General features: G+C 43.0%; 1 protein-coding gene across 1 annotated transcript in view; it reads right to left on the bottom strand.

Moving 5' to 3' along the window:
* Positions 1-235: 235 nt before the first annotated feature.
* Positions 236-24,017, bottom strand: part of brsk2a (BR serine/threonine kinase 2a) — a 616,067-nt gene continuing 592,285 nt past the window's right edge. The window contains exons 17-20 of the mRNA XM_045227105.1: positions 23,146-23,269; positions 20,490-20,670; positions 19,668-19,757; positions 236-1,674 (exon numbers count right to left, since the gene is read on the bottom strand). Of these exons, the coding sequence (XP_045083040.1) occupies positions 1,520-1,674; positions 19,668-19,757; positions 20,490-20,670; positions 23,146-23,269 (550 nt within the window). The 3' untranslated portion in view covers positions 236-1,519. The remainder of the gene's footprint in view (positions 1,675-19,667; positions 19,758-20,489; positions 20,671-23,145; positions 23,270-24,017) is intronic.

The following is a 24,017-nucleotide window of genomic DNA, read 5'->3' as shown; positions in this document are numbered from 1 at the left end:
CAATTTAAAAAAGAGAAGTCGCAAGTTTGTAAAAAACCTGGTCCTACGGGTATCTCTAACCATAGTGTCACAACTAGACATTTCCTTTTTACATAAGAAATGAATTCAGTCTGTACAACAGAATAGATCATTCATTTAGATAACCACCGATACCCCCCCCACCATGAATCCTTCCACCCTTCCCCACAACCCCAGATACTGTCGTACCCCCCCACCCCCTCCAAACTCATACTGCCTACACCCCCTTTCTGAAATAGCAATTCCAGTCCATTTGCAGCAATGGTATTGAGTCTAATAAACGTCCATTTTAGTGTTTTTAAACCCAGTTTCTTCACAAAGAAAGAGGAAGTACATTAAAAAGAGAAACGATACAATCCAGCAAGCGTCCGCGTCGGCTGTTGATACTATATCCACAAACTCCTCCTCCTTCGCTTCTCCTCCTCCTGGTCACTTCATTGTTCTGTCCATTTCTTGTTCTTTGTCCTTGTTATTACATCCCAGAGTTTGTGCATACTGTGCAATAGTGTGTGAGAAGGTGTGTGTATTTATTTGTGTAATGACAGTGTGTGTTTGTGTGCTGTTAAATGCTTAATAATCTCCAGTTATATGAGGGGATAGGAGCGGGTGGAAGGTGTGTGTGTGTGTGTGTGTGTGTGTGTGTGTGTGTGTGTGTGTGTGTGTGTGTGTGTGTGTGTGTGTGTGTGTGTGTGTGTGTGTGTGTGTGTGTGTGTGTATAACATGCGTGTGTCAGAGGGGTATGGATAGCTGTTTTCTCTCTCAGGGACTGCTGCTCGAGGTAGCGAAGGAGGGCCCTTGAAAAGCGGTCCCCAGCTCAGTCAACAAATGTCCATCTCTTGGTGTGCAGACGGGGGGGTTGAAGGGATGGCCAAGGAGGAACAGGACAGGTGGAGTGGAGCAGGGAGGCAGGAGGAGGATCTAATAGGTTTTCTGGATAATTCCTGGTAGTAGAAACAAGTCAAGTCATCACACAGGTGAGCAGAGGAGGAGAGAGGACACAATGGCCTTGTTCTAATACAGAAATGGATCCTTCCTTCCTCGTTTCCTTGAGGTAATCACCGTGATTGGATAGATGTAAGCAAGGTTACCACCCTACTACTTTCACCAATCCAACCAATTCAGATCTGTGATTACTTCAAGGATGTATTTCCGAAGTATTCGAACTGGGCCAATATGTGATTGACAGAGTGGGGGAGGGGAGCACACAAAATGGCACAGACACTTAGATGGGGTGATGTGAGGTGTGTTTGTGTTTGGTAAAATATCTGTTTGATTCATATTCTCTATATGTACACAGTCATTCCTTCATACAAAAAGTATATTGAGTCCAAAGAGGGTATGTTCAGTTACAGTACTGCTAGCTTTGTCATTGTCAAGTCTCTTACCACTTTTCCAAAACCCCTGATAAGAATGGATAAAGTGATACTCGGGTTTGGATCTTTAATGCTTCACGTTAGCTCTAACTAACATTTTGGCTCTACTGCTACTACAGTTTCCTGGTCTAGGATTCCTCCAGTGTCCCAATGGACGCCATCCTGACTCTGTCTCGGCCCGTGGCGGGCGGACATTTTGTGTCTTCTCGCATGGAAGAGGAGCAATGTCGGGCGGTTGGGGTGGCGGGGGGGTGGTGTTGAGGCACCTGGCCGTTCTTCTCCTCTGAAAAAAGTTTTTCAATTACGTCAAAGAAGTTATTCAAGGGGCTGCCTAGGTACACAAATGGGAAGCAAAGAAAACGGGGAGAGAGGGAGAGGAAGAGAGAGAGAGAACAAACAATGAACATTAGGGTTTACGCGAGGAGAGGTGACTAGAGAGACTGACAGAGAAGGTGGGGAAGAGAAAGAGGGAGAGAGATGGAGGGAGGGTGAGGGCCACTGTGACAGCCATGTCGGGTGATTGTGTGTGTGTGTGTTCAACATATAAAAGACAGCACAATATGGCACTTTATGATATCACTGTCAGGTCTAGCCAATGAGAAGCAGGATGCAGGTCAATAGAGGTCAGTGGTAAAGCTTGGAGCTTTATAGAGAAAGCAGCATTTTGGACTGCTATTTACCAAATACTGTACAATACAATGGTAATTATAAATACAAAATTCCCTCACATTCATATTTTAGCAGTAGTTTAACAAAATAGGTGATCACGTGAACAACATTCCGAAGCATGCCAGAGAATGAGAGCCTGAATCAATAATTTATGTGATAAATATAATTTCAAATAAAACCAAAAGCTCTCTGTACATGACTGAACAACTGCAGTGTATTTTCTTTAACACAAGCAATATTTTTTTAAACATCTTTTTCTTTTTTTTTACGTATTAGCAAAGCCAGCCCTTCAGGCTATACTGAGTGCTATCCTTAACCAGATCGCTCAAGATTGATTCGAAATTAGGCATCTGTCCATGTCCAGAGGGTGTGGGTTTTATCATCGGTAAAAATTAAACCTTGTTATTGAGCAGACCAACGATACATTTAACTATTATAACCAAAATATGATCAAGAATATTTGTCATGACTTTAACCTGACTCAACTGATTGTAACACCCACACAGATGAATGTAACAAATCCAACAAACTAATCACTGATTGACCTAATTCTGACAAATAGCCCCCACAAGTACTTGTCCAGTGGTGTCTTTGCTAATGATCTCAGTGATCACTGTCCTGTTGCATGTGGGGAAAAGGTGGGGTGGGGAAAGAAAGTATTTAGTCAGCCACCAATTGTGCAAGTTCTCCCACTTAAAAAGATGAGAGAGGCCTGTAATTTTCATCATAGGTACACGTCAACTATGACAGACAAAATGAGATTTTTTTTCTCCAGAAAATCACATTGTAGGATTTTTAATGAATTTATTTGCAAATTATGGTGGAAAATAAGTATTTGGTCAATAACAAAAGTTTCTCAATACTTTGTTATATACCCTTTGTTGGCAATGACACAGGTCAAATGTTTTCTGTAAGTCTTCACAAGGTTTTCACACACTGTTGCTGGTATTTTGGCCCATTCCTCCATGCAGATCTCCTCTAGAGCAGTGATGTTTTGGGGCTGTCGCTGGGCAACACGGACTTTCAACTCCCTCCAAAGATTTTCTATGGGGGTTGAGATCTGGAGACTGGCTTGGCCACTCCAGGACCTTGAAATGCTTCTTACGAAGCCACTCCTTCGTTGCCCGGGCGGTGTGTTTGGGATCATTGTCATGCTGAAAGACCCAGCCACGTTTCATCTTCAATGCCCTTGCTGATGGAAGGAGGTTTTCACTCAAAATCTCACGATACATGGCCCCATTCATTCTTTCCTTTACACGGATCAGTCGTCCTGATCCCTTTGCAGAAAAACAGCCCCATAGCATGATGTTTCCACCCCCATGCTTCACAGTAGGTATGGTGTCTTTGGATGCAACTCAGCATTCTTTGTCCTCCAAACACGACGAGTTGAGTTTTTACCAAAAAGTTCTATTTTGGTTTCATCTGACCATATGACATTCTCCCAATCCTCTTCTGGATCATCCAAATGCACTCTAGCAAACTTCAGACGGGCCTGGACATGTACTGGCTTAAGCAGGGGGACACGTCTGGCACTGCAGGATTTGAGTCCCTGGCGGCGTAGTGTGTTACTGATGGTAGGCTTTGTTACTTTGGTCCCAGCTCTCTGCAGGTCATTCACAGGTTCTGGGATTTTTCTTGTGATCATTTTGACCCCACGAGGTGAGATCTTGCGTGGAGCCCCAGATCGAGGGAGATTATCAGTGGTCTTGTATGTCTTCCATTTCCTAATAATTGCTCCCACAGTTGATTTCTTCAAACCAAGCTGCTTACCTATTGCAGATTCAGTCTTCCCAGCCTGGTGCAGGTCTACAATTTTGTTTCTGGTGTCCTTTGACAGCTCTTTGGTCTTGGCCATAGTGGAGTTTGGAGTGTGACTGTTTGAGGTTGTGGACAGGTGTATTTTATACTGATAACAAGTTCAAACAGGTGCCATTAATACAGGTAACGAGTGGAGGACAGAGGAGCCTCTTAAAGAAGAAGTTACAGGTCTGTGAGAGCCAGAAATCTTGCTTGTTTGTAGGTGACCAAATACTTATTTTCCACCATAATTTGCAAATAAATTCCTTAAAAATCCTACAATGTGATTTTCTGGAGAAAAATCTCAATTTGTCTGTCATAGTTGATGTGTACCTATGATGAAAATTACAGGCCTCTCTCATCTTTTTAAGTGGGAGAACTTGCACAATTGGTGGCTGACTAAATACTTTCCCCCCCCACTGTATTAGAGATACCAAACACATTAACACTGATCCTCATATAATTATGAAAAGTAATTTTAAACATTATCCCCAAACATTCTTCTTCATGATTTGTTTTACTCTGACAGCTGCATGCTTGACACTGAATTAGCTCTAGAATTGTTCTCATCTATTTTTATCACTCTGGCAAACAAACACGCACCATTCAAATGCCTTAGAGTAAAGAATACAACAAATCCTTGATCCTTTATAGCACTTACAGATCTTATGATGAGAAATCACGCCTGGTCCAAGGCTAGAAAAACTGACTCTGTAGGTGTTGGTAGCTTTTCAGGCAATTGATAAATAGATGCACTTCCTCAATCAAGAAAGCTAAATCTACATACTTATTTCTATCTCAGACTCTTCTGGTGATACATCTACATTTTGGAAAACAGTTAATGCACTGAAGCGTCTTACACAACTGCCTAAGCAAGTTGTGTAAGACTCTGGCACCATTACTGAGAAAAATTAGATAAGTGATGCTTTTAATCAGCATTTTATCTCAGCAGGCTTTTTATTTGAAATAAATTGTGGTTTAATTGACCCTGGTCAGCAAGTCTACTGCATGCCCCTCTCCCAGCCTCTAGTTGGCTCAATGGAAGTTCTGTGCAAGGTTGATGTAAACAAATGTTGCTTGATCCTTTCTTGCTGCAGATTTCTGCTCCTTTGATTGGGCATTAATATGGAGTTGGTCCCCACTTTGCTGCTATAACAGCCTCCACTCTTCTGGGAAGGCTTTCCACTAGATGTTGGAACATTGCTGGGGGACTTGCTTACATTCAGCCACAAGAGCATTAGTGAGGTTGGGCACTGACGTTGGCTGATTAGGCCTGGCTCGCTGTCGGCGTTCCAATTTATCCCAAAGGTGTTCGATGGGGTTGAGGTCAGGGCTCTGTGCAGGCCAGTCAAGTTCTTCCACACCGATCTTGACAAACCATTTCTGTATGGACCTCGCTTTGTGCACAGGGGCATTGTCATGCTGAAACAGAAAAGGTCCTTTCCCAAACTGTTGCCACAAAGTTGGAAGCCCAGAATCGTCTAGAATGTAATTGTATGCCGTAGCGTTAAAATTTCCCTTCACTGGAACTAAGGGGTCTAGCCCGAGCATTAAAAAACAGCCCCAGACCATTATTCTTCCTCCTCCAAACTTTACAGTTGGAACTATGCATTCGGGCAGGTAGCGTTCTCCTGGCATCCAACAAACCCAGATTAGTCCATCTGACTGCCATCACTCCATTCACACTGCTCCAGAGTCCAATGGCAGCAAGCTTTACACCAATCTAGCCGATGCTTGGCATTGCGCATGGTGATCTTAGACTTGTGTGTGGCTGATCGGCTCCCGACGAATAGTTATTGTGCTGACCTTGCTTCCAGAGGCAGTTTGGAACTCGATAGTGAGTGTTGCAACCGAGGACAGATGATTTTTACGCGCTTCAGCACTCTGTGGTCCCTTTCTGTGAGCTTGTGAGGCCTACCACTTCGCGGCTGAGCCATTGTTGCTCCTAGACATTTCCACGTCACAATAACAGCACTTAAAGTTGACCGGGGCAGCTCTAGCAGGGCAAAATTGTGACGAACTGACTTGTTGGAAAGGTGGCATCCTATGACGATGCCACGTTGAAAGTCACTGAGCTCTTCAGTAAGGCCATTCTACAGCCAATGTTTGTCTATGGAGATTGCATGGCTGTGTGCTCGATTTTATATACCTGTCAGCAACGGGTGTGGCTGGATTAGCCAAATACACTATTTTGAAGGGGTGTCCACATACTTTTGTATATATAGTGTTTTGTTTTACTTTACAATTATTTCTGGTACCATCCCCAGGGTCTGGAAGATGGCCCATAACTATCACCCAATTTTCAAACTCTCTTGCCTAGCAAAAATTACTTAGATCCTTTTTTAACTAAGAAATGTGTTCTAAATGTACACCAGTCAGGTTTTAGACAAGGTTATAGCACCATCTATGCTACTTCTTTGGTTTTAAATGATGTTCTTAATTGTTTGGATAAAAATAAACACTGTGGCCCTTTTTATTGACCTCTCTAAAGCCTTCGACATTGTGGATCACTCATTGCTTATTCGGAGGCTTTAATCCAGGGCTCTCCAACCCTGTTCTTGGAGAGCTACCCTCCTGGTTTTTGTTTCAACCCCAGTTGTAACTAACCTGATTCAGCTTATTAACTGCTAATTATTAGAATCAAGTGTGCTATATTAGGGTTGGAGCGAAAACCTACAGGACGTTAGCTCTCCAGTAACAGGGTTGGAGCGCCCTGATTTAATCAATTGGCCTGGACCAGGCTGTGTGTAGCTGGTTTGAACATTATTTAAAGGGCAGAACACAGTGTGTATTTACTGACTGTGTTAAATCAGGTTTTCTGGACATAACAAAATGTTTCCCACAAGGATCGATTCTTGGTCCAGTTCTTTTCACTATTTTCATTAACAATATTGGTTTATCTATATATAAAAAATAACTTTCACTTGTATGCAGATGACACTGTGGTGTATGCTATTGCCACCACAGCTGACTAGGCTCTGTCAGAGTTTCAATCTGCCTTTATTGCCCTGCAGAAAGCATTTGTTGAATTGAAATTGGTACTTAATGCAGGTAAAACCAAGTATATGTTATTTTCCAAATCACGTTAAAAAAAAGTATCTGATGATTTATGCATACGTACTTTGGATGGTGCCCTCATTGATCGTGTCCCCGCTTATAAATATCTGGGCATCTGAATTGACGAAAAGCTATCTTTCAAAAAGCATGTTGATGAATTAGTTAAGAAATTAAGAATTAAAATAGGCTTCTTCTATGGGAACAGGTCCTGTCTTTCGTTAAATAACAGAAAAAAACGAATTCAGTCAACATTCATTCAGGTAATTGACTATGGCAATATCATCGATATAAATGCAGCTGCCACTGTATTGAAGCCATTGGATGCAGTTTATCATAGTGCATTGCGCTTTATTACGGGCGATAGGTTCAGTACACATCATTGCATTTTGTATCAAAAAGTAGCCTTGCCCTCTATGAAGTCTCGTAGATCGATGCATTGCACTCCTTTTGCCTATAAAGCCCTTTGCATAAAATTAACCTTCAGACGTATAAGTTACCAGACCTGGACTCAGGGATGGCTACCCCTGTAGGCTGCTGATGGGAGGAAATCAACCATCCGAGCCATGGCTGATGGGAGGAAATCAACCATCCGAACCATGGCCTGTTCACCCCGCTATCATCCAGAAGGTGAGGTCAGTACAGGTGCATCAAAGTTGGGACAAAGAGACTGAAAAACAGCTTCTATCTCAAGGCCATTAGACTGTTAAATAGCCATCACTAGCCGGCCTCCACCCAGTACCCTGCCCTGAACTTAGTCACTGTCACTAGTTGGCTACCACCCGGTTACTCAACCTTGCACCTTCATAGCTAGCTAACTTTTTAGTTTGGATCCCGCGACACAGTTGGCATCAGTTGCTGGGATTGCTAGTCTCTGTCCAGTGATCCTGCCGACCAAGGACGGGTCTGAGGAGCTATTTGGCGTTGCAGCTAGCCTAGCTGCTAGCTAGCAGCATATCAAGCAAGCAGGGTTTCTTGAGGGCTTGAACGCAGCCTGCGACGCTGTAGCCATTGTGGTTGGGACCGCGGATTGTCCCGGGTTTGTGGCTGTTTAGATCCCTGCTGTTTGTTGTTTTCAATCTTCCCTGTGACCTGCCCTGTCTGGAACTGCGAGGAGTAACAGCGTAACCTACGTTGCTAACTACCATTACAAAGACCAAAGCTGGCGGGAGTACCATTGTCGAGGACAGTAGTGTCTCTCTATCACACGTGAAGGATATTTTAAACAAACAAAGAAAATATCTTCAAGTGCTTTGTCCAAATACTGGTGGATTCGACTAATAGAAGAATGGACGACCTGACCAGAGAGGTCCAGGACCTAAAGAACAGTTTGCAGTTCTCCCAGGGTCAGCTCGATGAGTTGAAACAGGAGAACAGCAAGATTACAGCAATCTGTAAGTCATTGAGAGAGGACATCAGTTCTGTCTGTGAATCCATGATAACAATGACGGATAAATCAGCCGAGGGACAATCAAGGCGTAACAACATGGTTGTGGACGGAATTGCAGAATCTCCACATGAGACCTGGACGGAGTCTGAGGACAAAGTGAGGGAAATGATCTCTGAGAAATTGAAGATGAACCACAGAAAGATTAAGGTGGAGCGAGCCCACAGGACAGGAAAACCCACCACCGGCCCAGGTGACAGGCCGATAGTGGTCAATTTCCTGAGGTTCAAGGACAAGGTAGCTGTTCTGGAAAGAGCCAATAACTTGAGAGGAACGTATATCTTTCTCAACAAGGACTATCCTGAAGCTGTGCGCCAGAAGAGGAAAGAACTTATCCCAGCCATGAAAGCTGCCAGAGCGCGTGGGGACATTGCTTACATCTGCTATGACAGGCTCATTGTCCACCGTCCCTCCCAGAAGCCTGGAAGGGATGAGAGAGCCAAGCCTATGGGTTCGTAGCTTCAACCCCGCAGCACACACACACACACACACACACACACACCAATTGATTAATGGACTGCTGAATGTATATATTTTTTTATCTTGCTTTGTTTGCTCTTTCCAGTATTTTGTCTATCTCTGATAAGCTACCCAGGAAAGGGCTGAAATTAGCCCATATTCATATATGAAGCCTTAGAAATAAGGTTAATGAAATAAATAACTAGTTAACATCAGATAACATTCATATATTAGCCATTTCTGAGACTCACTTAGATAATTCATTTGATGATACAGCAGTAGCAATACAAGAATATAACATCCATAGAAGAGACAGAAATGCTTATATATTCAGAGCCATATCCCTGTAATGCTTAGAGAAGATCTTCTGTCAAGTGTTATTGAAGTGTTGTGGTTGCAGGTTCACTTGCCACATCTAAAGCCTTTTCTTTTCGGGTGTTGCTATAGGCCACCAAGTGCGAACAGTCAGTATTTAAATAATATGTGTGAAATGCTTGATAGTGTATGTGATGTAAACAGAGAGGTCTACTTTTTTGGGGACCTGAATATTGACTGGTTTTCATCAAGCTGTCCACTCAAGAGGAGGCATCTTACTGTAACCAGTGCCTGTAATCTGGTTCAGGTTATTAATCAACCTACCAGGGTGTTTACAAACACTACAGGAAGAAGATCATCCACATGTATCGATCACATTTTTACTAATACTGTAGAACTTTGTTCTAAAGCTCTATCCGTACCCATTGGATTCAGTGATCACAATATGGTGGCTATATCCAGGAAAGCCAAAGTTCCAACAGCTGGGCCTAAAATAGTGTATAAGAAATCACACAAAAGATTTTGCTGTGACTCATATGTGGATAATGTAAAAAATATTTGTTAGTCTGGTGTGATTAATAAGGAGCATCCAGATTTTGTAAGGTTAGTGTGGTAGAGGTGGAACAATTATTGTTATCGATCAATAATGACAAACCTCCTGGCATTGACAACTTAGATGGAAAGCTACTGAGGATGGTAGGTGACTCTATAGCCACTCCTATCTGTTATATTTTAATCTTATCCTAGAGGAAAGTCTTTGTCCTCAGGCCTGGAGGGAAGCCAAAGTAATTCCGCTAACCAAGAATGGTAAAGCGGCATTTACTGGTTCTAACAGTATACCTATAAGCTTGCTGCCAGCTCTTAGCAAACTGTTGGAAAAAATTGTGTTTGATCAAATGCAATGCTATTTCTCTGTAAACAAATTAACAACAGACTTTCAACATGCTTATAGGGAAGGACACTCAACATGTACTGCACTGACACAAATGACTGATGATTGGTTGAAAGACATTGATAATAAGAAGATTGTGGGAGCTGTACTGTTAGATTTCAGTGCAGCCTTTGATATTATTGATCATAACCTGTTGTTGAAAAAACGTATGTGTTATGGCTTTTCAACCTCTGCCATATAGTGGATTCAGAGCTATCTATCTAATATAACTCAGAGTTTTCTTTAATGGAAGCTTCTCTAATGTCAAACGTAAAGTGTGGTGTACCACAGGGCAGCTCTCTAGGCTCTCTACTCTTTTCTATTTTTACCAATGACCTGCCACTGGCATTAAATGTGTGTCCATGTATGCTGATGATTCAACCATATATGCATCAGCAACCACAGCTAATGAAGTCACCGAAACCCTTAACAAAGAGTTGCAGTCTGTTTTGGAATGGGTGGCCACTAATAAACTGTTCCTGAACATCTCTAAAACTAAGAGCATTGTATTTGGTACAAATCATTCCCTAAGTTCTAGACCTCAGCTGAATCTGGTAATGAATGGTGTGGCTGTTGAACAAGTTGAGGAGACTAAATTACTTGGCGTTACCTTAGATTCCAAACTATCATGGTCAAAACATATAGATTCAATGGTTGTAAAGATGGGGAGAGGTCTGTCCGTAATAAAGAGACTCTCCAAAAAGCAAGTTCTGCAGGCTCTAGTTTTGTCTAATCTTGATTATTGTCCAATCGTGTGGTCCAGTGCTGCAAGGAAATACCTAGTTAAGCTGCAGCTGGCCCAGAACAGAGCGGCACGTCTTGCTCTTCATTGTAATCAGAGGGCTGATATAAATACTATGCATGCCAGTCTCTCTTGGCTAAGAGTTGAGGAGAGACTGACTGCATCACTTCTTATTTTTATAAGAAACATTAATGTGTTGAAAATCCCAAATTATTTGCATAGTCAACTTACACACAGCTCGGACACACACACTTACCCCACCAGACATGCCACCAGGGGTCTTTTCACAGTCCCCAAATCCAGAACAAATTCAAGAAAGCATACAGTATTGAATAGAGCTATTATTGCATGGAACTCTGTTCCATCTCATATTGCTCAAATAAACAGCAAACCTGGTTTCAAAAACAGATAAAGCAACACCTCACGGCACAACACCTCTCCCCTATTTGACCTAGATAGTTTGTGTGTATTTATTGATATGTAGGCTACGTGTGCCTTTACATTTTTTTTTATGTAGTTCTGTCCTTGAGCTGTTCTTGTCTATTAATGTGCTGTATTATGTCATGTTTCATGTGGACCCCAGGAAGAGTAGCTGCTGCTTTTGCAACAGCTAATGGCGATCCTAATAAAATACCAAATACCAATACCCTATGTACAGTACATAGACATGGAATCACTGGTCACTTTAATAATGGAACACTGGTCACTTTAACAGTGTTTACCTACTGTTTTACTCATTTCATATGTATATACTGTATTCTACTGTATGCTAGTCAATGCCACTCTGACATTGCTCGTCCTAATATTTATATATTTCTTAATTCCATTATTTTACTTTTAGATTTGTGTATTGTTGTGAATTGTTAGATACTACTGCACTGTTGGACCTAGGAACACAATAATTTCACTACACCTGCAATAACATCTGCTAAATATGTGTATGCAACCAATAACATTTTATTTGAGCATAGAACTTGTGCTGTGTTCTGTCTGCTCAACCTTCATCTCTCTCTTTCTCTTCCTCGCTCTCGCTCATGCCGATCTAAATGATGAAAGGAGAGAGGCTTGCATCAGACAGACAGGACAGTTAATTGTTTCAACACCATCCCTCATCCTTCCATCCCTGTCTTTTCCCCCTTTTATCACCCTCTGTTCTGAGAAACACATTCAATCCCTGCCAGGTATGCTGCACACACACACAAGCACGCACGCAAACACACACTCGTCGGACTGCTGTTATTGGTGATTAACAGACAAAACGAGCTGCCTTGATTAAGTATTTTGTCCGCCACCTATTGTTATGCAAAGCCACGCCCCCTACCACTTTACATAGCGCCACTGACCCAGTGGCTCTACTAAACCTATGGTGAGTCCCAAATGGCCCTGGTCAAAAGTAGTGCAATAAATAGGAAATAGGGTGCCATTTGGGACGCAGCCTAAGCCCAGTAATACCACTGCTATCAAATGCTACTAGTAAAGTGCTGGCAAAAAATGTATTCTGTATTAATTGTTTTATGGCATCAAATAGTACTATTTCTCTGAGAATGGATTACCAAGTAAAACTTAAAAAATTACTAATTCGAGGTAAAAAGGAGTTGGAGCAATACACACAAAAAAGAAGAGATTGATTTAATTTTGCTCACTTTAATCCATTGTACAGGATGTGAACAGATGACTGATGTTTTAGACGTCAAGCTGACGTCCTCCTCAGAGTCTAAACGTCAGTCATCTGTTCGCATTCTGTACAATTTGAAGTATTTTACTAACTGTGCTAAATATTAAATCAAATCAGTTCTTCCAAGAGTATTCTAAGTGTGTGTGATGACTAGAAAAGTGGGAGTGCATTTACTTGAGAGGTAGCACCAGGTGTGAAAGGTGTCAAAGTAAAGTCTACTTTCAGTGAAAATTGACAGACTATTACCACACTTTGAGTGCTTGCCTTTGGGCACATCCGTGCACTGGGTGTTGTCTACAGGTCAACTGAGGGAAGAGACGTTCAGACGTTTTATCTCCTCAGTCACTCCAAAATACTTCCACACTCTCTGTTTGGGATGGTGAGGATCTATACACACACACACACTTTTGTCCTATCCCATTGAATCTACTCATGTTAACTTCAAGGTACGTTTTCAGCTGACATTCTAACCACTGAGATGTTTCAGGTGTGATAAGGATCAGAACTGAATTACTAATGATACAAAAATTATACTAAATCAGAAGACACACTCTTAGCAAAAAAGTTTCTATCTAGAACCTAAAAGGGTTTCAAGCAGAACCCTTTCCACAGAGGATTCTACATGGTACCCAAAAGGGTTCTACCTGGAACCAAAAAGGTTTCTCCTATGAGGACAGCCGAATAACCCTTTTTTCTACATTCCACCCTACAATGGAGAGAGAGAGAGAGAGAGAGAGAGAGAGAGAGAGAGAGTGCTATGGCTGGCCATGCTTTCCACCTGGCTACCACTACCCCGGCCACCAGCACTGCACCCTCCGCTGCAACTTGCCCATGCCCCCCCCGCTTCTCCTTCTCCACACAAATTCAGACAGCTGATGTTCTGAAAGAGCTGCAAAATCTGGACCCCTACAAATCATCTGGCCTAGACAATCTGGACCCTTTCTTTCTAAAACTAGCCGCTGAAATTGTCGCAACCCCTATTACTAGCCTGTTCAACCTCTCTTTCGTAACATCTGAGATCCCCAGAGATTGGAAAGCTGCCGTGGTCATCCCCCTCTTTAAAGGGGGTGACACTCTAGATCCAAACTGTTACAGACCTATATCCATCCTGCCCTGCCTTTCGAACGTTTTTGAAAGCCAAGTTAACAAACAGATCACCGACCATTTCGAATCCCACCGTACCTTCTCCGCTATGCAATCCGGTTTCCGAGCTGGTCATGGGTGCACCTCAGCCACGCTCAAGGTCCTAAACGATATTATAACCGCGATCGATAATAGACAGTACTGTGCAGCCGTCTTCATCCACCTGGCCAAGGCTTTCGACTCTGTCAACCACCGCATTCTTATTGGCAGACTAAATAGACTTGGTTTCTCAAATGACTGCCTCGCCTGGTTCACCAACTACTTCTCAGATAGAGTTCAATGTGTCAAATCGGAGGGCCTGTTGTCTGGACCTGTGGCCGTCTCTATGGGGATGCCACAGGGTTCAATTCTTGGGCCGACACTCTTCTCCGTGTATATCAATGATGTCACTCTTGCTGCTGGTGACTCTCAGATCCACCTCTACGCAGACGACACCATTTTGTATACATCTGGCCCTTCATTGGACACTGTGTTAACAAACCTCCAAACGAGCTTCAAAGCCATACAACACTCCTTCAGTAGCCTCCAACTGCTCTTAAACACTAGTAAAACTAAATGCATGCTCTTCAATCGAACGCTGCTGGCACCCGCCCACCCGACTAGAATCACTACTCTCGGCAGGTCTGACCTAGAGTATGTGGACAACTACAAATACCTAGGTGTCTGGTTAGACTGTAAACTCTCCTTTCAGACTCACATTAAGCATCTCCAATCCAAAGTTAAATCTAGAATCGGCTTCCTATTTCGCAACAAAGCTTCCTTCACTCATGCTGCCAAACATGCCCTCGTAAAACTGACTATCCTACCGATCCTTGACTTCGGCGATGTCATTTACAAAATAGCCTCCAACACTCTACTCAGCAAATTGGATGTAGTCTATCACAGTGCCATCCATTTTGTCACCAAAGCCCCATATACTACCCACCACGGTGACCTGTACGCTCTTGTTGGCTGGTCCTCAATACATAATCGTCGCCAAACCCACTGGCTCCAGGCCATCTATAAATCACTGCTAGGCAAATCCCTGCCTTATATTAGCTCATTGGTCACCATAGCAACACCCACCCGTAGTATGCGCTCCAGCAGGTATATCTCACTGGTCATCCCCAAAGCCAACACCTCCATTGGCCGCCATTCCTTCCAGTTCTCTGCTGCCAATGACTGGAACGAATTGCAAAAATCTCTGTAGCTGGAGACTCTTATCTCCCTCACTAACTTTAAGCATCAGTTGTCAGAGCACCTTACCGATCACTGCACCTGTACACAGCCCATCTGAAATTAGCCCACCCAACTACCTCATCCCCATATTGTTATTTATTTTGCTCATTTGCACCCTAATATCTCTATTTGCACATAATCTCTTGCACATCTATCATTCCAGTGTTAATACTAATTGTAATTATTTTGCACTATGGCCTATTTATTGCCTTACCTCCATAACTTGCTACATTTGCACACACTGTATACAGTGATGGAAAAAAGTATTTGATCCCCTGCTGATTTTGTACATTTGCCCACTGACAAAGAAATGATCAGTCTATAATTTTAATGGTAGGTTTATTTTAACAGTGAGAGACAGAATAACAACAAAATAATCCAGAAAAACGCATGTCAAAAATGCTCTAAATTGATTTGCATTTTAATGAGGGAAATAAGTATTTGACCCCCTCTCAATCAGAAAGATTTCTGGCTCCCAGGTGTCTTTTATACAGGTAATGGGCTGAGATTAGGAGCACACTCTTAAAGGGAGTGCTCCTAATCTCAGCTTGTTACCTGTATAAAAGACACCTGTCCACAGAAGCAATCAATCAATCAGATTCCAAACTCTCCACCATGGCCAAGACCAAAGAGCTCTCCAAGGATGTCAGGGACAAGATTGTAGACCTACACAAGACTGGAATGGGCTACAAGACCATCGCCAAGCAGCTTGGTGAGAAGGTGACAACAGTTGGTACGGTTATTCGCAAATGGAAGAAACAAAAGAACTGTCAATCTCCCTCGGCCTGGGGCTCCATGCAAGATCTCACCTCGTGGAGTTGCAATGATCATGAGAACGGTGAGGAATCAGCCCAGAACTACACGGGAGGATCTTGTCAATGATCTCAAGGCAGCTGGGACCATAGTCACCAAGAAAACAATTGGTAACACTCTATGCCGTGAAGGACTGAAATCCTGCAGCGCACGCAAGGTCCCCCTGCTCAAGAAAGCACATATACAGGGCCGTCTGAAGTTTGCCAATGAACATCTGAATGATTCAGAGGAGAACTGGGTGAAAGTTTTGTGGTCAGATGAGACCAAAATCGAGCTCTTTGGCATCAACTCAACTCGCCGTGTTTGGAGGAGGAGGAATGCTGCCTATGACCCCAAGAACACCATCCCCACCGTACAACATGGAGGTGGAAACATTATGCTTTGGGGGTGTTTTTCTGCTAAGGGGACAGGACAACTTCACTGCATCAAAGGGACGATGGATGGGGCCATGTACCGTCAAATCTTGGGTGAGAACCTCCTTCCCTCAGCCAGGGCATTGAAAATTGGTCGTGGATGGGTATTCCAGCATGACAATGACCCAAAACATACGGCCAAGGCAACAAAGGAGTGGCTCAAGAAGAAGCACATTCAGGTCCTGGAGTGGCCTAGCCAGTCTCCAGACCTTAATCCCATAGAAAATCTGTGGAGGAAGCTGAAGGTTCGAGTTGCTTAACGTCAGCCTCGAAACCTTAATGACTTGGAGAAGATCTGCAAAGAGGAGTGGAACAAAATCCCTCCTGAGATGTGTGCAAACCTGGTGGCCAACTACAAGAAACGTCTGACCTCTGTGATTGCCAACAAGGGTTTTGTCATCAAGTACTAAGTCATGTTTTGCAGAGGGGTCAAATACTTATTTCCCTCATTAAAATGCAAATCAATTTATAACATTTTTGACATGTGTTTTTCTGGATTTCTTTGTTGTTATTATGTCTCTCACTGTTCAAATAAACCTACCATTAAAACTATAGACTGATCATTTCTTTGTCAGTGGGCAAACGTACAAAATCAGCAGGGGATCAAATACTTTTTTCCCTCACTGTATATATTTTCTGTTGTATTTTTGACTTCATGTTTTGTTTTACCCCATATGTAACTCTGTGTTGTTGTTTTTATCGCACTGCTTTGCTTTATCTTGGCCAGGTCGCAGTTGTAAATGAGAACTTGTTCTCAACTGGCTTACCTGGTTAAATAAAGGTGAAATAAATAAACAAAACAAATCTGGCCACTCTACCATAAAGGCCTGATTGTTGGAGTGCTGCAGAGATGGTTGTCCTTCTGGAATGTTCTCCCATCTCCACAGAGGAACTCTAGAGCTCTGTCAGAGTGACGGCCAGCTCTAGGAAAAGTCTTGGTGGTTCCAAACTTCTTCCATTTAAGAATGATGGAGGCCAATGCTGCAGAAGTGGACTCCAATCAAGTTGTAGAAACATCTGAAGGATGATCAATGGAAACAGGATGCACCTGAGCTCAATTTCGAGTCTCATAGCAAAGGGCCTGAATACTTATGTAAATAAGGTATTTCTGTTTGTATTTTTTAATAAATTTGCAAACATTTCTAAAAACCTGTTTTCGCTTTGCCATTATGGGGTATTGTGTGTAGATTGCTGAGGATTTTTATTTATTTAATCCATTTTAGAATAAGGCTTTAACGTAACAAAATGTGGAAAAAGTCAAGGGGTCTGAATACTTTCCGACGGCACTGTACATTTTATGACACAGTTGGAAAACTAACAGGTCTGTGGAAAACTAACAGGAATTCTTACTGGTTGGTAGGTGATCAAATACTTATGTCATGCAATAAAATGCAAATTAATTACTTAAAAATCATACAATGTGATTTTCTGGGTTTTTGTTTTAGATTCCGTCTCTCACAGTTGAAGTGTACCTATGATAAAAATTACAGACCTCTACATGCTTTGTAAGTAGGAAAACCTGCAAAATCGGCAGTGTATCAAATACTTGTTCTCCCCACTGTATGGACAGTACCAAAACAAATGATCTAATGATTCTGTCTCTTCACAGCTAAATCTGCAGAGCTGGGATGGTTGTATCCCCAATATATATAACATTCAAGAATCGGTACATCGAAAATCTCTTCCCAACAATTTTGCAATCTATATGGCACAGCTATCAATATTTTGGTCCTTAAATTAATAATTTAGCAGACGCTCTTATCCAGAGCAACTAGGGTTAAGTGCTTTGCTCAAGGGCACATCGACAGATTTTTCACCTAGTTGGCTCGGGGATTAGAACCAGCGACCTTTCGGTTACTGACAACGCTCTTAACCACTAAGCTACCTGCCTATACTTTTTTATTCATCACAATTTTCTTTAACCAATTTTACCTTAACTTAACCCTTAACTTAAGGAGATGTGAAACCCCCAGCCCGACTGCAGTGTTTTTGGTTTCACTTTTGCGGAGTTAAGTAACAGTGTCTCAACCTAAACGTCAAAAACCAACATTTACCTTGACTTCACCCATAGACGTTTGGAAAAACGTGGACAAACATTACATTTCTAATTCAAACTGTGATACTTTGTTGCGCACACACACACAATAGAGAGAGCGATGGATGGATGGATGGATGGATAAGACATGAAGAAGGCCATGAGGAGGGTGAGTAGGAGGACAGAGGTGTGTATTTTTATTCTCTCCATCTTTATAGACATCTCCATTGTCTATAAGAGATCTATGTTGTAGGCTCTTCGGGACAGGATTACTTATTATTGGCCAAATGGCTCATGGATAAAACAAGGGATGAGCAAAGATTGTCTATTATATTGACAAGATATTCAAGTGACCGCTCTAACAATGGAAATACAGGGGGAGGCGAGATCATGTGGGGCCATTCTAGCCAATGAGGGGGCAGATACGCGTTAGAACAACAGGCCATAGAGATAGATAGAGGACTCATCTGTGCCATTATAGCATCTGTGACAGCATGGGCAGTGCCATTGAGGCTATCTCCAGTTTTAAGTAGACCATTTTCTTCTTCTTCTTTGGCTGATTGCTCCCAACTCATAGGAACCCCCACCCAGTTGACTACATTAAAGTGGTGGAAGCCCTCCATGGCAATGTCCATGCTAAAATGGGTTATATCCATGATGAGTCCTCTATCTATCTCTATCACAACAGGCACAACTCCGATATAAAGTATGTTTAGTTTATGTTGCTGAAATGCCACGTGCGTCCACTTATATCCGTGTATTCGTAACAACCGAACCATTACGAAACTTCTATTCCATCAAATAAGCCTCACATAGCAAATGAGCAATTCCATTTTTTGTTGACCAAATTCGACACTCTCTCATTGACCTCCAGACAAAAAATGATTCACTTCATGGACAGATTTTGGGCGGAGTAAAACCTCTCTGGATGAGGGAGGAGGAGGTAGAGGAGGAGATCCTAGCACCAGGATGAAAGAGGAATTCAAAGGTCAAAGTCTAGATGATGACGCAACCTTGACCTGTCCTCTAAGTTCACTATCTAACCAGATATCTGCGGTCTGGCCAATGGCAGGTATGGGCAGCAAAAAGGGTTACAAGAGAAGGGGGGATTTTGAGTGACAAGGGTTTCAAAAAAGACAGAGCTAGAGAGTGTGCTCCCTCTACATCTCAATGTAGTGGCAGTGCAATTCTTTGAGGTGCATTGTGGTCGCTTTGATGTTGTAATGGCGAGGAGCAGTGGTGGTTAGGGCTCAAGATATAAGTTGCCCAAAACAACAGATCTAGGATCAGATTATCCTACCCCTGATCCTTTATAACCATTAGGGGACCAAAAAAACAACATCTGACCTTAGATCAGTACTTAGGGAACAACCTCTATCTATACTTGGTGGCGCGAGGCCCATGCAATATACGGAAGCTGTAGCAGAGAGGGGGTGAGGGAGAGAAGGAAAGGGGGTGAGAGTGGGGGAGGAGTTCTAGTTTAGCTTTAGCAGTGAGGGGTTGTAGGAGGAGAGGGCGAGGCTGGTTTTGGTAAGGGAGGGGGGGTTGGGAGGTATTCAACTCACCAGAAAGCTGCTGAACTCCTGGCTGGTCATGTGTGCTTAGCAACTGGCCCTGAATCGTCTCTACCACCCGCTTGAAGCGCCGGCTGGGTCCTACACACACACAGACACACACACACACACACACACACACACGCAGGCACACAAACACATGATTGCAATAGACAAGGGGAGAACCAGGTTAGTCATTCTGTACTCACACACACACAAAGGTACACAGGAACATGAAAAAGGCCGAACAGGGTAGGAGACAAATTAAGAGAAAGACAGAAAGCAGAGAAAGACAGAAAGCGGAGAAAAAAGGAGAAAGGAATGAAGAGGAAAAGGAAGGAAGGAAAGGAATAGGAAAAAACAAAGGAGGGGTCAAAAGAGGAGAGGGAAAGAGTAGGGATGAGTGTAAGAAAACAAGGGGGTTAGAGTGGAGGAGGAGGGAGGAGTGTTAGGATAGATCATGGAGAGGAAAAAGAGAGTGTGGCTGCGTGCGGTCTCCTGTAACCACTACCATCAGAAAAGCAGCGGGATCCAAATGGCCTATGATTATTACCAGGGAAAGGGTCCTCTCCCTCCAATCTGGTCCCATGGAGCACACACACACACTGTGAAAGACACAAACACACACATACATGCACACACAAACATGTGCACACAAACACACGTGTGTTTGTGCTTGTCTGCATGTGTGTGTGCATCTGTGTGTGTGTGTGTGTGTGCTGTCTATATCTGTGTGTGTTGCTTGCCTGCATGTGTGTCTAAATACCTGCCTGTGTGCGCGTGTTTGTGTGCATGAGTGTATGTGTGCATGCATGCTTGTGCATGTCCGTGTACCTGAGAGCAGGGTGAAGGTGACAGAGTAGATGCCGTTCCCCTTGGTGGCGGCAGTGCTCTCTGTGTAGGTGATGTCCACCTGGAACTTGACTGGCTTCTGGAAGACCGTGGGGCCGGCTGTGGACTTGTACTCTGCCCGGAAACTCGTCTGGCTGATCACACTGTGGCTGAGACTGGGGATCTGGAAGAGCGATACATATTTTTTATAGTTTTATTTTATAGTTATGAAGTGGACATTCTGAATCAAGAGATAAGAAATACAAGGGGGAATCAAGAAGAGAGAGAGGAAAGAGAGACTGAAGAAAAGGAGAGAGAGTTGAGGGAGGGTGAGAGAGAGAGATCTGCTAAAATGACTAAAATAAAATGAATAAATACATGGGGGAGAGAAACAGAGAGAGGAAGAGGTGGAGAGAGACATTGTGTGGCTCCTGAGGAAAGAAATAGGGATAGAGAATCAGAGAGAGGGAATAGAGAGTGAGGAGCATATAGAGAGAGGGAGAAAGTGTCACAGAGAACGACTCACTCGCTCAAGTGAGTGAAGCGATTACAAATCGAGAATTACTTTCAGCTTTTTGCCACATACCTCTTATATAAATGACAGGTTGAATAAAACGTCATTCAAATTACCCTGATGCAACCAAGCACAGATTAAACTCTAACCAGATTACAACGTCAGTACATCTGACAGTGACGTTATCTGCATCCCAAATGGCACCCTATTTCATATAGTGCACTACATTTGAACAGGGCCCATAGGGCTCTTGTCAAAAGTAGTGCACCATATAGGGAATAGGATGCCATTTGGAACGCAACTTCAGGCTAATGCTTCAGTCAACCCCGCCAACACTCAGCTCTATCCCAAATTGTCATGTTTCACTAAACTGCTGCCAAGAGTTTGATTAATGCTAGAGTGCTGAGGAGTATAATCACACCTATTCAGGTGCCAATCTACTGTCTAGGACAACAAGCATACGCTAGGGGAGAAAATAGCTACCTCTTAGGAATAGAAGATTCGTTTGCCATTGACCTACAGTGGAGCAAGAGTTTCCATTTGCTATAAGACCTTGTTAAAGCTGTGAGTAAAATGTTAAATGTGCTTCTCTGTTGGCTTGCACTGAAAACCGTCTTTTACTATTCACTCACTGGCTTTGGAGATGCAGTGAAGCACAGAGAGAGAGAGAGAGAGAGAGAGAGACCTCAATGCTGCCTGTAGTCTCACACACACACACACACAAACATGCACACACACGCACGCACACACACACACACATCTCCTCGATACACGGCATTCGGGGCAAAGCATCTATATGCTAATGATCAGTGGTCCTTGTTGATTTCTATTGACTTGGTATGTGTCCCAAATACCACCCTATTCCCTATATAGTGCACTACTTTTGACCAGGACCCACAGCGCTCTGGTCAAAAGTAGTGCACTATGTAGGGGAAAGGGTGCCATTTGGGACATCCCCCTGGACTACAGAGTGCCATTCAGAAGGAAAATGGGAGGGATAGCAACACAATCAGCTTACTGAATGGCTAGATAAATCAGAAACATGTAAGCACACACAAACACACTCACACATGTACACATGCGCACACACATACATATGCACGTACACACTCACAGATCCGCGCACACACACGCGCCTCTAGGCTAAACCAATCAACATTGGTGTTATAATGGTAAAATACCTTCTTAGGCTGATAGCAGGTATTGGGGCTAAACTGCAACATACCTGCAACACACGCATATACACTGAATGTACAAAACATTAGGAACACCTTCCTAATATTGAGTTGCACCCCCTTTTGCCCTCAGAACAGCCTCAATTTGTCAGGGCATGGACTCTACAAGGTGTCGAAAGCGTTCCACAGGGATGCTGGCCAATGTTGACTCCAATGCTTCTCACAGTTGTGTCAAGTTGGCAGGATGTGTCCTTTGAGTGGTGGACCATTCTTGGTACACATGGGAAACTGTTGAGCGTGAAAAACCCAGCAGAGTTGCAGTTCTTGACACATTCGAAACGGTGCGCCTGGCACCTACTACCATACCCCGTTCAAAGGCACATAAATCTTTTGTCTTGCCCATTCACCCTCTGAAAGGCACACATACACAATCCATGTCTCAATTGTGTCAAGGTTTTAAAATATATTCTCTAACCTGTCTCCTCCCCTTCATCTACACTGATTGAAGTGGACATCAATAAGGCATCATAGCAGTCGCCTGGACTCACCTGGTCAGTCTATGTCATGGAAAGAGCAGGTGTTCCTAATGTTTTGTACACTCAGTGTATATCCATAATGATATAGGAAATACATTCTGTAGAAAGGAGAAGAAGGGAATAAGAGGAGAGGAGGAGAGAGAGAGGGAGAGCAGAGTGGAGGGGAGTGAGAGTGAGGAAAAGAGGTGGAGAGGTAGGGAGGCCGGAGAGAAGGAAGGAGGCAGGATAGCAAAGTAGGAGTGAAAAAATGTGGTGAATGACTGAATGAGAAGTGGCAGAGAGCAGAAAATAAAATCAGTAAAGGAGAGGGAAAGAGACATGGAGAGGTAGAGTAAGACCGAGAGAAAGGTTTGAGGAAGGAGAGAGAGAGAAACTAAAGAGGGAGGAGAGCAAAAAGAAGGAGTGAGAGAAAGGGGTAGAGAGGGTGTACGTACTGAGAGAAAGGCATGGACGATGTCAGCCTTGATAGAGCTCAGAGGCTTGTCTTTGATCAAGATAAAGATCTGTTCCTCTTTATCCAGGTTGATGAAGTTACCGAACCAGGATTTTTTGGCAAGTCTGCAAGGAGGGGAGAAAACGTTAGATTGACACAGTTGATCACATTACATGTTTTATTGAAACAAATACCTATGGGCTGAAGATTCATAACCTCAAATTTGGACTGTTTGCACATTTTACATACATTTAACCCTTTACACTTCTACCTGTATATGGGTTGAAAATGGCAGATTTGGGCACTGACAAGCTGCTAAATTGGAACGCCGTGGCTGTACAGTAATATGCTTTAAAAGACGCCAGAGCTCAGGCTCTGCGCTTCACAGTGCTGTATGGGTTTTGACTGACAGCTGTTCTGAACTTGAGCACCGCACGCGAAAACAAGTTGTCCCCAACTTTTGATTTGTTGAAAGATGAGACGTTGAGAAGAATAACAAAGACTGCTTTGATGTCACACAGGCAAGCCAAACACCTGTGAGTCCAAATGTGCACTTCACATTTACATGTCCTCAAACTCGTCAACATTTATGGATCACTATGTTTGATGTACAGTTACAAAATGACATGGTGTCATACCCTGGGATGTTCTGAACAGAATGACCCTATGTTATTCTATTGTGAAGAGAATTTGCCACAGAACACTCACCTGAATGCGCTCATGACAAAATTACGATCTTTCTCTGAATTGCCGTGTGAAAGCTTAACACAGTAAGATCGTATTTTATAAATGATACTGAACAAAATATAAACGCAACATGCAACAATTTCAAAGATTATACTGAGTTACAGGTCATACGAGGAAATCAGTCAA

This window comes from Coregonus clupeaformis, chromosome 19 (genome assembly GCF_020615455.1).
Source record: "Coregonus clupeaformis isolate EN_2021a chromosome 19, ASM2061545v1, whole genome shotgun sequence".
In the NCBI taxonomy this organism is placed as follows: domain Eukaryota; kingdom Metazoa; phylum Chordata; class Actinopteri; order Salmoniformes; family Salmonidae; genus Coregonus; species Coregonus clupeaformis.
The sequence above is the reverse complement of the archived record's forward strand: the minus strand, read 5'-3'. Positions and strand labels throughout refer to the sequence as shown.